The 16,747-nt window shown below is 32.9% G+C and overlaps 1 protein-coding gene across 1 annotated transcript in view; it reads left to right on the top strand.

Annotated features, from left to right (window-relative positions):
- The window catches only part of LOC129223105 (uncharacterized), a 188,650-nt gene that overhangs the window by 156,384 nt on the left and 15,519 nt on the right, over nucleotides 1–16,747 (top strand). Inside the window, 4 exon segments of the mRNA XM_054857672.1 lie at nucleotides 3,543–3,693; nucleotides 10,667–10,733; nucleotides 10,843–10,909; nucleotides 11,801–11,889. Of these exon segments, the coding sequence (XP_054713647.1) occupies nucleotides 3,543–3,693; nucleotides 10,667–10,733; nucleotides 10,843–10,909; nucleotides 11,801–11,889 (374 nt within the window).

The raw sequence follows: 16,747 nt of genomic DNA, 5'->3' as shown, positions 1-16,747 counted from the left end.
CGCGAGGTAAATAAAAAGAGGCTCCTCACTTTTGGAACAAACCCTAACCCCCATCTGTATGACTGATGAATGGATGAATACATGATGTATATGTATGGCTGATGAATGGATAAATACATAATATATATTTATAGATAATGGATGAATGTATGATGTATAAATATAAATTATGAATGAGTAATAATGACGATTTAATGATAAAGGAAATATCATTTAAACGACGAGAATATAAATTAAGAAGCAAAATAATGAAACTTGACTTAATGAACGATGAACTGGTCATGAATTAGCATACACTGACCACATAATGAATGATGAATGCTTGAGTAAATAATAAGGCCTCCTACACGCGAGTCGGTTAGTGGAAACCAAATGTCAATTTTCTTTTCCTGTCAAATAGTTGCCTGGCGTTTTTCGTTGTCTTCATGAGGTGCAACATAGTTGAATAAACCTTTCTCTTAGAAGAAAAATGATTCGAGCAGCAGCTACACAATGCTGCTAAAACTGAACAGAGTTGGCTCTCTACTTGTTTACTCGTGTGTAGAGCACATGGTTTATTCCAAGAACCCATAGTACAGAACTTCCGTGATAGTATTAAGACGCACAGATTTTCTGCGTAAGCGAAGTAAGGCATATATCTAGACAGAAGGATTCATTTTCGTTTAAGCCAAACTGCGTGGGTTTGGCAGGAAATAGGTAGGAAAGGTGCGTAAAGTTGCCGCAAAATCTAAATATCACAGATTTATTCCATATCTAGTGTCCATTCTAGTGTCCCCTATTCAACCATTATAATCTGATATGGAGGACGTTTTTTAGACATGCAGACATGCCTTTGAAACCAATCTATGCACATTCTCAGGTTCCAAGACACAAATCATTATGATCTAAGATACTTCAAAAAGACAAATAAATGTAGGATTCAATGCGATCTCAAATGGAGATCCGCTTAAAGCTGATCAGCCTTTTTAGAGCCCCTTTCTTTATTGATCATAGATAGTCAGGATTTCGATCTTGGATGCTGAAAAATTGTATAGGCTAAATTCAAAGGTTATCCGTTCCATTACAAAATTTCGTTAAAATCGGAGATGGTCGGGTGGAGATCATGGGGTCACTTGACGTAGAACAGTTTAACGAGATGTTTAATTTTTGCCGAACCTTTCGCTACCTGTTTCCTGCAAAAGCCAGTGCTTGTCTTAAATAACAGCGAACCTTTCTTACATGCTGGGATGTGGTCGTTACACAGAAAAATTTTGGGCTCTCATGCTATAACGTGGGTCAGGCGCTTACGGACTCCTGCTCTACTTTGCATTTTGCAAATGACTGCAATCAATTAAAAAATTGATTATACTTTTCGGGATGAGGGATGAGAATTGCAGCAGCACATGTCCCTGGTGTGCCGGACACAACAAGCCTAATTTTTGTGGGAAGTTTTACAAGGTGTTTCTTCACATTTCTACCTGGTTTGACTTTCAAATAACAGCTCGTTTAAAATTTGATCAACTATGTTTCCTCGCCTTAAGGGGGCTTTAGGAATGATAATTATCTGAAATATTTATATATTATGAACAAAAGAATAAATGAATTTATAATTAATTAATAATTTATTACCAAGTCATGAATTATGAAAAATAATTAAATATTGAAAAATCTGAATTCGGAATGAGCGCTGATCGATTTGGTAATGAAACAATAAATGAATAAATGATGACATAATGAGCTCTTTATGCATAAGTTAAAATTTGATAAATAAGTTTCGATAAAATGACTTGAAAACAGTTTAATGAACGAATAAATGATACTCAAATATAAATGAATAATAAATATGTTATACATATCGTCGTCTCAGAGCAACAGTAAGAAATCTTAGTGTTATTTCTTGGTTAGATATCTTACTGTTGCTCTGAGGCGACGCTATGTGACTGATGAATAGATGAATACGTGCTGGAGATATCAATGGTAAATGGATGAATACATGGTACATATATGACTGATAGATGGATGAATACATGATACATTTCTGACTGATAAATGAATGAATACATGGTACATATATGACTGACAGACGGATGAATACATGATACATTTCTGACTGATAAATGACTGAATACATGGTACATATATGACTGATAGATGGATGAATACATTTAAATATGAATGAATAAGTGTATGATAAATGAATGAAATACAAAAGATAAATTTATTACGATGAAATCATGAATAAAGAAGAAACAGAATAATATATGACTTTGTGAAAGATGAATTAACTAAGAGTGAATGTGTAAGGAAGGCATATAAATAAATAAATAAAGCCTCCTACACGCAAGTCGGTTAGTGAAATCAACGGTTCGAAAACGTTGCCCGTCAACTAGTTGTTTGGCGTTTTTCGCTGTCCCATCACACGAGGAAACGTACTTGAATAAACTTTTTTGTAATAAGTAAAATTTTTCTAAATAGTCTTTTACGACGATGGATAATCCGAACTGATTGACTCTCTTCTATTTTACTCGTGTGTAGAGCAAACGCTTTGCTTTGTACCAATGACTGTAATAAATTAAAAGTTGATTGCACTTACTGGGATGAGAAGTGTAGCGGCATTCCTGGTGTGCCGAATACACCAGGCATAGTAACTCTAACGTAAGGCGAATAACAGACGACGCTTTCACTTTTCTTCCTGTTTACACATTATAATGATATCACCTGTTCAAAAGTTTTTTCAACTAAGTTTTGTCGCGCAAAGAGGCTTTAGGAATTATGAATAAATACATTATTAATGACTTAAAAATTATGAACTAACAATGAATACATTTGCGATAAATTAATAATGATTAAGTGATGAATTTTGAAAAAAAAATAAATAAATGATTAAAAATCTGAATTGCGAATGAATGATGATTGAATTATTGAAAATAAATGATGACGTACGATTTTTTTTATGAATTAATAAATTATGAATAAGTGATGAATATTAAAAACAAATAAATGATCAAAATCTAAATTATGATTGGGTAATAAAGGAAAAAAGAAACATGATTCAATGAATAAATAATGACGCAATGAATGAATTAATCATGAGTTGAAGTGTGATAAATTACTCAACAAATGTCTCAAAAATGATTAATGAATAAATGACCAATGTAAAAATGAATAATGAAAGAAAATTTGATACATGAATTAATGAATCAAAGATAATTCAATTAGGATGGAAATATTGAATGAATTGGTGATCATTGAATTAGTGATAAATTAGTTAATGAAGGAAGAAAAATGAAAGAATAATGTGTTATGTCTTCACGAAGAATGAATAGGGGATGAATAATTGATGAAAAAAGATAAATTAAGGAATTTTAGTATCTTGGAATTTTTATATTTACACAAATCTTAAATGTAATATATGTCAAAAATAGTATTTCAATTATTCTAAATTAAACTTATTACTTTGTAAACAAGCTGAAGATTTTTTTCACGCTCATAAATGCCTTTTTAACAATTTCCAGAGAGCTATGGATATATTTATTTTTTAATGACATTTTAAAACTTTTCAGGAATACTACCCTTACATTATATCTGTCATCCAGTTTTTCCTGTTGGCGGCTTTTTCCATGCAGCTGTGCTTGGGTCTTACCGTCTATATGGAGTTTATTGACATGAAAGGTGTTCGATACCCAGAACTGAAACTGGCTACAATGGGTTGGGGTAAGTACATAGAACATGTGATTCTGACAAATAATTTAAGTTCAGAAATTTCTTAATATTTTATGTAACTTATTTCTTCAATACTTTGATACAGTTTCATTAAAAGCTTTCTTACAATCTATCTGTTTAACCGGCAATCTCAAGAAAAAAAAATCTCCGTGTGGTTGTTTTTTTTCAGCACCTTATTTCCCAATTTATCGGTTTCAAATTGTTCTACCTCCCAAACAATAAAAAAAAAAGAATTCCCGAAGTATCTTTCTAGTTTTTTAATGATCACATAAAGTCAAATATCAGATACGATTTTTTTTTTGTCACTGTATATCAATAGAACCATTAAAAGCTGCCAAAAGTCAAAAAAAAAAAAAAAAAAATAGTAATACGTTACAGACACATTTGTTTTTTCTCGAAAATGCTCCTGGCTCGAGAGACAACCAGTCACATATAAAACAATAGGCGCCATTTCCCACTTTCGATTTTCGAGAAATTTTATTTAAAAGCAAGTGACCAGCAGCCTATTTCAATTTTGTTACATATATCATTTTCAATTTTAGTTGCCTCTATATCGAGAGTTTTTATTTTCGTAAAGCAAGAATTTTAGCTTTTGGCACTACGCTAAAAAATTGCGTACATAGAAAATCATCAGCATTAAGGTTTCAACCTGAAACTAACAAACGATTGCCTTCTCTTAAAAAAGGAGGAAAATTTCTGGAAAAAACTACAGGTAAAAATAAGAAATTTACTATGTAACAATATGAAAAGTGTCTACTGATCACTTGCTACTAAAGAAAGTTGTGAATTTTCAAGGTTTATCTTTACTCAGGGGAGACCGTGTCCAATTGATACAGGGTTAAGTTGATAAGGATTTTAATTTTCAAGTGCCGTATGTAACCAGAACTGAGAATTTTATAAAGAAGCAATCAAATTATATTTTGCATAAGTACACGGAAAAACCTGATTTTTTTTTCTTGGTCTAAGATTTTTTGTAAGAAGCCGTTATTGTGCACAAACGCAAATTTTATGGTTTGCTTTTAGCTGCTATAAAAGGTTTTAAAGTAGTTACATAGAATTAAGCTAGATCCTAGTGTGGTCTTGAAATGTGTCGCATGATTTTGCTGAACATAAAGTTGTTACATTTGAATCTGTTTTTCTCCCATTTTTAATAAAGGTAATGATGTTGTAAGAGTCAAGTTGTTATACAGTCGGATTCCGCTACAACGCGATCCGACTTACGCACAACGGCTATAACGCGAGTTTTTCATTGAGAATGAATTTTTGATTCTGACGCAAATTCCTCGCCTGCAATATGAGTTTCTTTGGAAAGGAGCAGCGAAGCTTTAAATTGGCTTCGTTGACACTAAATATTGTTTCATGAATGGACTGTCATCCCTTTAACAGCACTAAAAGCGGAAGTTCACATACCGTATTTGTCAAACAACGCTTTGCTTTAGTTTACACAAGTAATCGCTTCAATTCTTATTTATTTTTTTTCATTCTACATATGAATGTTGATAAAATAGAATGACTCCCAAACGCGCTTTTCATTAAAAGGTGGCAAAAGTGGAACAAAAAGAGAAAATTTCTGAACATTAAAAAGAAGATCAAAATTATCGATATGCTTGAGCAATTAAAAAGTGGATCGAAGGTAGCACGACAGTTGGATATGAATGAATTTTAGATACGGGTATACACTTTCAAGTTAAGAAAAGGAAATCCGTAAAAGTTCAGAATATACTTTTAATACTGAAGTTCGCAGAGTAGTGTTTGAGCAAAATAAAAACATCGTGAAAATGAAAGCTGATCTTTCATTGTAGTCCGGTCAATTTAGACAATGGAAATAACAAAAATTCCGGGAAAGCTAAATTTTTGTAGAGACCTTGGGTTTAGCATTACAAATAAAGTGCCGAAAGTCCCCATCGATCCCATGTGCGCTAAAAAAGTTATTCGGGGTCAAAGGACAAAATTTTAGGTTTTTTGGATTTTTCTCAAAAACGGTAAGTTTCATCGAAAAGTACCGCAGACCAAAGTTGTAGATCTCAAAATTCTCTATAAGAACGGTCCTTATGATTTTTTTCTCCAAGACCAAACCTTCCCAGATATTGCGTACTCTCAAAAGACAGCCAGTCATTTACAGACTCCCCTCTACTCGCGTGGTCTTGAATAACATCTGGCTATTCTAGTCCGTGTGGTATCGTTCACGTACCCAGAGGTGCCCAACCCACAAAGAGCAAAGGCGCACCCCCCTCATTTTCGCGGAAATCCCCCCAAAAGCATGCCTCCCCCCCAAATTAAAAAATACCCCTCAAAACAATCCCCCTAAAAATTTCGATGGCGCAGTCAGGGCCATGACCCCTCCTGGGGGGGAGGACACCCCTGACGTACCTGCTTCTTTTAGAGTTAAACGTGCAGTTCGAGTGAATAAACGTATTTATCACAAGCGTCTACTGTTGTTTGTGCTGATCAATATTTAAGAAAAAATGTCACAATTTCGCTTTATTTGCAATAAACTTTTGACTGAAGGTGAAACTGTTGTGCTGGGCAGTTGTGGAATGCCAACTTTAATCGATGCAAGTCTCGGGAGAAGTTATAAGAATGCTGATTATTTAAGAAGTCACGTCCGTTACAATTCGCGTGGATTGCAGAAAATCATACACCCGGAAAAAATCAATCTCTGCAGCAACGTGAGGATAAAGAGGCTAGTACTTCAAAAGTAAGTCCTCCTCGTACTGTAGCGCGATTAAGTGAATTTGAATCCAGCTTTTGTTTTTAGAAACACTGCTTATTTTGTGGCTGTAAAGCGGATGAGGAGGCTGAGAAGAAGAAAACGCAGAATAATGAAAGAAAAATTCATAAAGCAGCGACTAAATCATACTCAAAATTAAAACGTGCAAGAGCAGCTTTTGACACACCTCAGAACGATCTTTAGCTAATTTTCAAAGGGATTCTTTGAATGTAAGTGTGGAAACTTTATAAATTTTTCTGCGATAAATCTGCGTTTTGTTCTTCTCAGCCTCTTCATCCGCTTCCTCGCCACAAAATAAGCAGTGTTTTTTACAACAAAAGCTGGATTCAGATTCACTTAATCCCCCTCTTGTTCGAGGTGGACTTACTTTTGAAGTACTGGCCATGCTCATTAGGGTGGATTGAAAAAATTTAAAATCTGATAAACGCTAAGTAATAGCCCGGAAAAGTTGCTTTTTGTAGAGATATTTGGTTCAACAAAAGGATTTCGACCGAAATGCATAAAAACTGGAAAAAGTTATAATAATTTCATCAAATATCAAAATTTGAGAAATTTAATGTTATCGCTCTTAAGAGTAGGCTTTTTGTGCAGATTACACATTGCATAAGATCATTTTAATAATAAACTGTATTTTAAAGTTTCACACATGCGTTGAGTCTTGAATTTGACCAATATAGTCAGAATTGAATAACATCGTGTTGCTCCGTACTTAGAGAAAAAAATATTAGAAGTTATGATTTGTAAAAGTTTGCTTTCATATTAATTAATTCTTACATAGATACGAAAAAAAAAGTAATAAAAGCATTTCTTATCTAGTAAAAAAATGTTTAATTCTCCACTTAGCAGATAACTTTGGCTCAAAATGTCAAATTTACCTATGATAGAGTTCAAAGGTTAAGTATAAAAATTTTAAAATAATGTGGCTTGCAACAGCCCACATCAGTCACCCTTTGAAACAAAAGACGTTGCTAAAGAAATTTTAATGGATTTTGAGCCCTCAAATTGTAACCACATTGATTACAATAAAACATAAGTTTGGCATGCGAGTTGAACTATTTTACTTCTCATAATTTTCAGTCTTGATTGAAATTGTGGCTTGATGGTATTGTAGCTTAATATTTCTAGATTCTAATCTGACTCGAATAAATCCATCCCTTTTGGTTAGGCAGCAAACTGTACCTGACATTTATTTTTCTTTTTTTACCTATCGTCTCACTGCATTTGTATGACATGTGAGGTTTTGAGTACCTGACACTTCTTTTTCTTATTTTACCTATCGTCTCGCTGCTTTAGTATGACGTGAAGTTTTGAAAACCATACTACTCAGTAGGTAAGCAATTTCTTTCAAAGTTTTATCGGAAGTCCCCTTTTTGAAAGAGGAAGCTGCCGAGTTTTACCAGTTCTGCTTATCGATGAGCTCATAGCAGTCTCTGCTTCAAAATTGAAATCTGGAATTACACATGTTCATTGTCCATCTTCGAACTGATCGTCGTAATCCGTTTTGAAATAAGTTCTCTGATGATGGTCATCCGCAATGCCTAGTGTTATATTTTTTAGATTCTCAAAGTAACCAGTTTGCAGAACAAGAGCTGATGATCCAAACATAGAACGATGGCAAGTTTAAAAAATTCGATTGTATAGCGAAAATTTACAATTTCAGATTTCAACTTGAGTTCTTTGATAAGCAGAAGTGGGAAAACTCGGATCATCTTCTTAAAAAAGGAAAATCAGATAAAGCTACAAAAGAAATGGTGCTTGAGGGCGTAACTACTGAATTATATGATTTCCAATACCTCACGTTACATTAAAGGAGTGAGACGATGCGTAAAATTAGACAAAGAAGCGTCAAACACAGTTTGTTGTCTAACCAAGAGAGATGGATTTCTTAGAGTCAGATTAGAATCCAGAAATCTTACTCACAATGTATCACTAATGCCAAACATTGTCAGAAGTCAAGATAATAATTCAACTCGTCAGCCAAACTATGTTTTATTGTATGAAATGTGGTTACAGTTTGAGAGCTCAAAAAACATTTAAAAGGAGGTTGTTTTGAGGGGTATTTTTCTCAGTTTTTGGAGGAGGACTTTTGCTTCGTAGGGGGGGGGCTCCGCGATATTGAGGGGTGCGCCCATGCCCTTAGTACGTCCGGCCCCTTTGGGTATGTGAACGATGCCACACGGACTAGAATATCCAGATGTTATTCAAGGCCATGCAAGTAGAGGGGATTCTGTAAATGACTGGCTGCATTTTTAGAGTACGCAATATCTGGGATGGTTTGGTATTGGAGAAAAAAATCATAAGGACCATTTTTATAGAGAATTTTGAGATCTATAACTTTGGTCTGCGGTACTTTTCGATTAAACTTACCGTTTTTAAGAAAAATCCAAAAAACCTAAAATTTTGACCTTTGACCCCGAATAACTTTTTTAGCGCACATGGGATCGATGGGGACTTTTGGCACCTTATTTGTAATAGTAAGCCCAAGGTCCCTACAAAAATTTAGCTTTCCCGGAATTTTTGTTATTTGATCACTATTTTTATGTCTAAATTGACCGGGCTATTGAGGCATAAAGAGGCCAGAAAGAGGGGGTGGGGGTGGGGAGGTTCCCATACCGTATAAACCATAACTTTCATTTTAAAAATAATATTTAAGTATACGATATCATCTGTTCAGTGCTATTATAATGCAGTCATGTACTTAATGAAAGAACCGCACTGATTTAATTCATGCCTCTCATTGATCATTGATTTTGTACTTCATAACAAAAGTTTGTGTTAAATAGTAACGCCCTTTCTAAAATACAGTTCGAAGTCCGTTCGTTCTAAATGATAGGGTAATATATAGAATGGTTTGAAACAATTTGAGGGGTATTAACACGCGTTGAGGGTTGTTCCACAACGCGAAATTTCGATTTGCGAGAAGAGTCTTGGAACGCATCCCTCGCGTAAGTCGGGATCCAACTGTAGTACAAAAATTCTACTACGTGCGGAGAAGGTTAGAAGATACAAAAAGGACTCAGATGAATAAAGTTCCCCTGAAATATTTGAAAGAAATTATTTCGGAGAAAATATCCATACGCACGCTTGTTTTGACTGTAAAGTAAATTTACGTTTACCATTGAACTCGAATTTAGACCTGTAGCATTTTCAGAAAGTCCTCTTTAAAACCTCATTTCGATACTTATTACATCAGGGTGAGTTTATTTATTGGGTTATTTTCTTGACCCACGTTAGGCATAGTTGATAAACTTTAAAACACATTTTAAGATTTTTTTTTATTTATAAAAACATTCTGCTAACAAAGAAGTTGAAATTATTGTTTGATAGAAAAATAGTAATCATTTATTTTGGCACGTGACATTACTAACAAAAAATTTTGACAATCTGAAGATAAAATGTGCATTAATTATGCCTGGTCTCGCTATATAATTCCTGAAAACCCTCATTTTTTAAACGTCTCTAAAATCTGTTAATCTCAAGAATGGAAGCTATCCTTTTAAAATAAGATTTTTTTTTAAATATTTTTTTTAAATACATTTTTTAACGCTGTCATAAAAAACTTCAAACTAATATTTCGAATTGGTGCAAATCGCTTAAAAGAAGCAAATATTATATTTAAAAAACAGAATATTTTGAACCGTACCGGAAATAAAGTAATTTTACCCTTAAGGTATAAGGGTTATTCTGGAGTCTGTTTTCGAACCAGTGCCAAATGGAGAAGAAAATGAAATTGAAAAAAGTACCCATATACCTTTGACTAGAAAGTTTTTTTTTTTTTGGGAGGTTTTTTCCAAACCCCAAAAAGTCACTGGCCACGGTTAATTTAAAAAAAAATATTGAAAATTGAGTTTAGGGTTTTAGCCAAATCCTTACCTAGACCTAGTGGAAAGCAGTTCGGTCAAAAGTTCTATTAGACAACTGTAGGTTTAAATGTAAACTACATTCCAATTTCCCTCGAAAGTTCCTTTAAACATCACTTCACTCCTCGCGGGGCCACAATGCCGGTCATTGTTATAACTTAACCTGTTACGGCACCCTCGAGAATTTTTAGAGAATTACAACATATAGTTACACAGAAACATAAGAAAATTACCACATATAGTTACACAAAGCATAAGACAATTTCAGTCAAAATATCTCCTGAGTGGCTTTCCTTTAAGACGTTGGTAGTTTAACTTACGTTAAATGTAAACGAGCTCACTTGATTGAAGTATGCGTTCCGTTTTTCTTCAGCAATACCAATGATTGTTGTTGGAGCCACATTGGCAGCTCAAGTACCAGAGGGATTTAAACTTAACAGGTGAGTATGAATTTGATGTAAAATAATTCTTAACTTCAGAAGTTTTAGTTTTGCAACTTAAAACTTAGCGTTAAAGTAATTGGTTTGAAATTGTATGTGTTTTTTTCAGCTGGTGGATACAGATGCAGACAAACTACTTCTATGCATATTCTGCTTCCGTAGCTATAATAACAATAGTAAGTAATAAGTATTTTACCAAAACAATTTAAGTTATTTCTGATAATATATTACTAGGCGTAATTGACTATATTTAATTTTTAAAATATTAGAAACTAATACAAATTAAAATTCTACTATTTTCGTAGGCAATTTTTGTAATAATGTAATTGAAAAATTAAATGCTGCAAATTTATGCTAACACATTAAAATTGTTTCTACGAACACTACTTCTTGCAAAACTTTAAAGCAATAACTTTATGAAAGAAATTATTTTTTGTGTTTGCCTAGTAATATTTTGAAAACTATCTCCGTTTAAATATCGCAATTGTTGTTAATAATCACATAAGCTAGCTACGATAAATTCGGATTAAAAATAATCACGGTACAATTATGTAGTATGATAAAAACTTCTACTTCTGTTAACTTATATCAAGCGCCACATGAAATATTTGAAATTAAGCTTTTTAAGACTTATGAATTGAATGAAGAAAATGCGAAAGATAATGTGCACAAATTTCATGAAGTGTACAAAGAAAGAAGTAGAAAAATGGTTGCAATTATTTTCTTGCATTTAAGATAATTCAAAAGGTTCTTTTTTTTTCATTTCTAATGGGACTGCGTTAGAGACACCACCATTTGCAGACCTAGTGCGATCCCCTAACATTGTATCCATTCTTTAACGCGGTACCCCTATTGGTGGATTGTTCAAAGTAATAAACTTGGGGCAAAATCGATTCACGCGTGTACATCAGAAGTTATTTATTTATTAATTTTAATTCATTTTTTCACGCATGTTTCAGTAATTTAACGAGCAACATGTCATTTGCGCATGCTATATTAGTTTTTTTTTTTTTTGGTAATCGATTGCTTAATATTGCAACATAATGTTTTTCTCCCTGTAATAACAGCTCCAGATTATGTTAGTCACCACCGTTAAGTCAGAATTGAAGATACACAAGAAGTTAGAAATGTCAAAGCACTCAAAAACAGGAAACAGGTAATTTTATTTAGTTATTTACTTTTTTTTTGAAATTGATGTAATTACAATACATTTGACGTGAAGTTGAAGCCTTCGTATTCCATAAAACTTAAACTTTGAATTACCTTATACAAGAGAAATAATGAAACGTTCCAAACGTAGGTAAATATTACCTGTCACAGGAATGCAATGAAATGAAAAATACGAGTATAACAAAATAAAAGTTTAACGAATTTCGTTCATGGACAGTTTTTTCGCAGTATTCAATTTATTTATTTTAATGGAATATCTTGTGATTGCTTAAGATTTATTTTTTAAATAACGAAAGTGGAACATTTTTGCTCATACAGTAATTAATTATATTTCACGTGTTTTTTTTTTTTTTTTGCAATAAACCAAATTAAATGTTTATGATAAATCAATGGCCCAACAGCTCATGGCCCACTGGGCCCAACTTAGTTTTCATGGCCCTGAGGAGCAAAGTCAGATGTTTGGGTAACGTGGTCAGTCAAACGCGCAAACCTCCAGTGTTTAATTCCGAACCATGTTCGTTGTTTCATTCATCGACACACTGCAAGGATGAACTGATTCACCTGCACCTCTAAGTACTACCACACAAGCACTGGGATTCATGTTAATGGTATATGGTCGTTATTTTTGGTTTCAAAATGTAATGTTTTTTACATGGTTATTATAAATAAAAAAAATTAGCAACATAAAAAAACCTCGCATGTTTAATATTTTGCGGACCATAGGAGGCACGTGTCCTTTTAATTTAAGATCTGTTTTATGAATTTAAAAATACAATAAATAAATCAATATTTTTCGTGATTAAATTTTTGTATTAAAAAATGAAAGAAATATCTCAATGTACCAGTTTTTTTTTTCAAAACAAAGCGAATTTCAAATTTCTACCACGAGGCTTGTGGTCATCGAAGGATCAATGGTTCTTAAGCTCTTTTTGGATATTCTTTTCTCAGCGTTGTATGTGGCACCTCATTTTACTGTTGATATTTAAATAGGGAATGACTTAAAAAGCAAGGATATGCGGACCATACTTTTGCGGGATGCTCAAAAGACAGTTTTGCCGTCTTCAAATCAAATTAAAAAAAAGATAAACAAGAATTACTCATTTACTGTTAAATATTGACTTTATATTGATATTGACTATTACTTTAAGTAATTGTTTTGCTCACTTAGCAGATATTTAACATGCATCTGTATGCAAAACTAACCAGTAATGAGGAATGAAATTAGCTATTAATTAACCTTTACACATTTTAGTTTTTATTTCTTCTGAATTATCATTGACAATTATAATAAAAATGATGCAATTAAAGTGAGGTTTATATTATGTAATTACCCATAACGACATCCTATAATTGACAAAAACAAAAACTCCATTTTTAAGATCTGATTAAAATAACTAAGCCAATAGATTTATGTAATCAATTACGCAAACGATTTTTAAGATCCACCTAAGACGAACATGTAAGAAAATGAATCCAGATAATTAATTAGGATCATTTAATTAATTATCATTATTTTAATTAAAATGTTTCAATATTTCCATTTTCATGCAAAAATAACTTAGCTAGTCGACGGAAACAGAAAATTAATGTATTTAATTAGTATAGATTAGCCGTTCAACAAAGATTTGTATGATCATTTTATTAAGCTTAAACTGTAATTATTTTTTGTTAGAATGGAAGTACATTAATTATTTCCCCTTAATGAGCACCATAGTTGGTGTAGCTTTTCAATTGATTTTCCATAGATTTTCTTTAACTTTAGATTTATTTAACTCTTCAGTTAAATAAATCCCTCGAAATCAACTACAATTGGTGTATATATATATATATATATATATATATATATATATATATATATATATATATATATATATATATATACCCAATGTTACTCTGTATTGCATGCACCCCCTGGAGTTTAAACACTCTCGTTTTAGTTTTTTTGGCCATATTTATTGAATTCTCCATGGCTGATGAGCTCTGGATTGAACCTTTAGACTTTTCCTATTAAATTGCTGCTTGTATTTTCCTTCTTTCTCATCATTATGTTTTTTTAAAAAATACTTAAAACTTGTTATTTGACTCTCTCTCTCTCTTTATATATATATATATATATATATATATATATATAGAGAGAGAGAGAGAGAGAGAGAGATCCATTCAGTTTAAAATTTATAAATGCACTTGTGGGAATGATATACTGGTGCAACATGATATAAGAGCATTGTAGTAGAGAGAGAGCAGTTCAAAAAAAGTAAAAAAAGTTTTGGAGCTGCGAAAAGGTTTTACTGTGAAAATTGAGGAATTAAGTGCCAATCAGTGCAGCACACAACAATATTTTTAACTCTTGTTGCTTACAAGTAAGGTTCAGTAGAACCTCCATTGAGTTTAATATTATTAAATAATGAAAAAAAAAAATGAAGAATATTAAATTCGTCATGAAGAAATTTCGCGCAGCCACAAAGATGTCTTTTTGCTAGTATACTTATGCAGGATGGTGCACGAACCCGCATTGGACTTAGGAAAATAGTGCGTAGCTCCAACATTTCTGTAGCTGCTATTAGTCGTGCATTCCCTATGGTATGGCCAACATGGTAGCCTAATATTTTCCCGTGTGACTTTTGGCGGCGTTGTTTTCTTAAAAGTGTTGTGCCTCAAGAACGTACTAGTGATATCGCAAAACTTGAAAACTTGAATTATATTACAGCTAGGACTAAGTTTTTGATGGTACATCGTAGGTAGTTCATGAAATATCACAATTATGGTCATATTGAACCCTTATTGTAAGTGAAAATCACCTGTTTAGATTCGTGATATATTTAAAGGGATGTTTCGTATGCTTTGTTACCCGACCCTTACTTCCCGATCACTCTGAAAGCAATTGAGAGTTAAAAAAGAAAATTTAATTAATTTGATGATTCATTTAAGTTGACTAAAACTCGCTCAGCAAGGAGAACAACTCCACATTCCCTTGGAGTAACTGTCGCAGAAACAAATTAACAACATCGCCTGTTTACATTATGGATCATTTGTATGCTAAATCTGTATGCTAAATTATTTTGTAATGTATAGCACTCACAAATAATGAATATTGCTTCCTTTCCCAAATAAAAAGAGTCTCTTCATTTAAAGATTCTATTGGAGAATCTTGACATTACTACTTGAGATATAGCAGTAACATAAAACACAGAAAAATAGCCGATTATTCCTGACCTACAAAATTATTCAAGCTGAAATTGAACCAGAATCTTTACTTTAAGTATTCGTATGAACTAGATGCTGCATGAATTGTTGAGTCACTATTTCAGATACAATAGTTACGCGTAGCGAAGAAAAATGTTTAATAACTACTCCTCTTACAGTAATGTAGTCCAAAAACTAATTAGCACCAAATATTATTCGGGCATACATGGTTTTAAAAATTTGTTTAATGCGAGGTAGTATCTTTTGAGCAAGAAGAGTCAAAAAACACACGCACTCTTTTTCTAAAAATAGTTAAAACAGATTCAGCACTTTTAAAAATTAGTAAATTTACCAAAATTTTAATATTATCAAAAATCCAGTAAGGTGCGAGAGCCTAAGGGGCCATAATTAAGTTTGACGGATTTGATATTTTTCTATTTAGCTGCTTTTGGCTGATTTTTTTTTTTTTTTTTTTTAGTATTTTATCTCTATATGTAACCTATAAGCTAAAAACTAACAATTAAATATTTATTTAAAATAAAAACAATTTGTTCGAGGGTGGGGGCAGAATAACATGGTTGTTTGAGTACCAGTCCTGATGCAAAAACTGCTCAGAGGATAGGTGAAGATGAAGCGTACATGTGGGATTGGCTAAAAGTTTAAAAACGTACCTCACGTTTACCGTCGAGTCGTTCTTTTATTGATCACTAGCCGCCTGCGGCGACCAGCTGGTTCGCCTTCTTTCGCCATTCGCCTTTTTGTGCAAGCAGCCACCTACGGCGGCTGTTTGGCGAACTTGTCACTTACCTCTTTATTTCAAGTTTGCCGCCTTCAGCGGCTGTTTGAATAAATTTGGCAGCATTATCAATCAATCCATCTCTATCCTTTTTTGTGTCATTCCCATTTTTACGCCAAGATTGCCGCTTTCGGCGGCTATCTACCTTTACGATCTAAATTTTCTTATCCATCTCTATTTATTTTAACCTCCCCCTCTCTAAATGTTCTTATTCATCTCTATTTATTTTAACCTCCCCGCCCATTTCCTAATAAAAACAAAGATCATTCAAAAAACCGCTTTTTTATTTAAGTAGAGCAAAAAAAAAAAAAAAAAAAAAGAAGCTCAAATTGCCTGTAGTGTGCAGAAAATAGTGTTTGACAAAGATAAAAAAAATCGCTGCTTTTATTGAATTAAATTCGCACAACTATGAAATGCAATGAAATAAAGATACAGCAAACGGTCCAGCTTGGGAGGGGGGGGGGATGGAACAAGAAATAATACAAAAAAAGAAAGAAAAAAAGCAAGCCCCACCGGAAAAACACGTGGTCAACATGTCATAAAATGTAGAAGTAAACTATATAGTAAAAAAAAAAGATTAACATTGCTTGCGATTAAGATTCCGGCGAAAATATCGAATCGAAACCCAAGTAGTGACGTCACAGGTATAAAAGATTGAAGAACGCTTTTTTCGACGGATGCGTGAAAGGACATGATGTGTTCAGCATCAAAAAAATTAAAAAAAAAAAAAAAACTATTGCGTATTTTTAAGAACTTTTTTTTTTTTTTTTTGAAGAGGGCGAAACGTTTTTACTATTACCAACTTAAATTTTAGAAATGAGGCTTTGATTCTTCTCGCAGGATGATATTAGAAAAAAATAAAACC

This window comes from Uloborus diversus, chromosome 5, assembly GCF_026930045.1.
Source record: "Uloborus diversus isolate 005 chromosome 5, Udiv.v.3.1, whole genome shotgun sequence".
Taxonomy (NCBI): Eukaryota; Metazoa; Arthropoda; class Arachnida; order Araneae; family Uloboridae; genus Uloborus; species Uloborus diversus.
The sequence above is the reverse complement of the archived record's forward strand: the minus strand, read 5'-3'. Positions and strand labels throughout refer to the sequence as shown.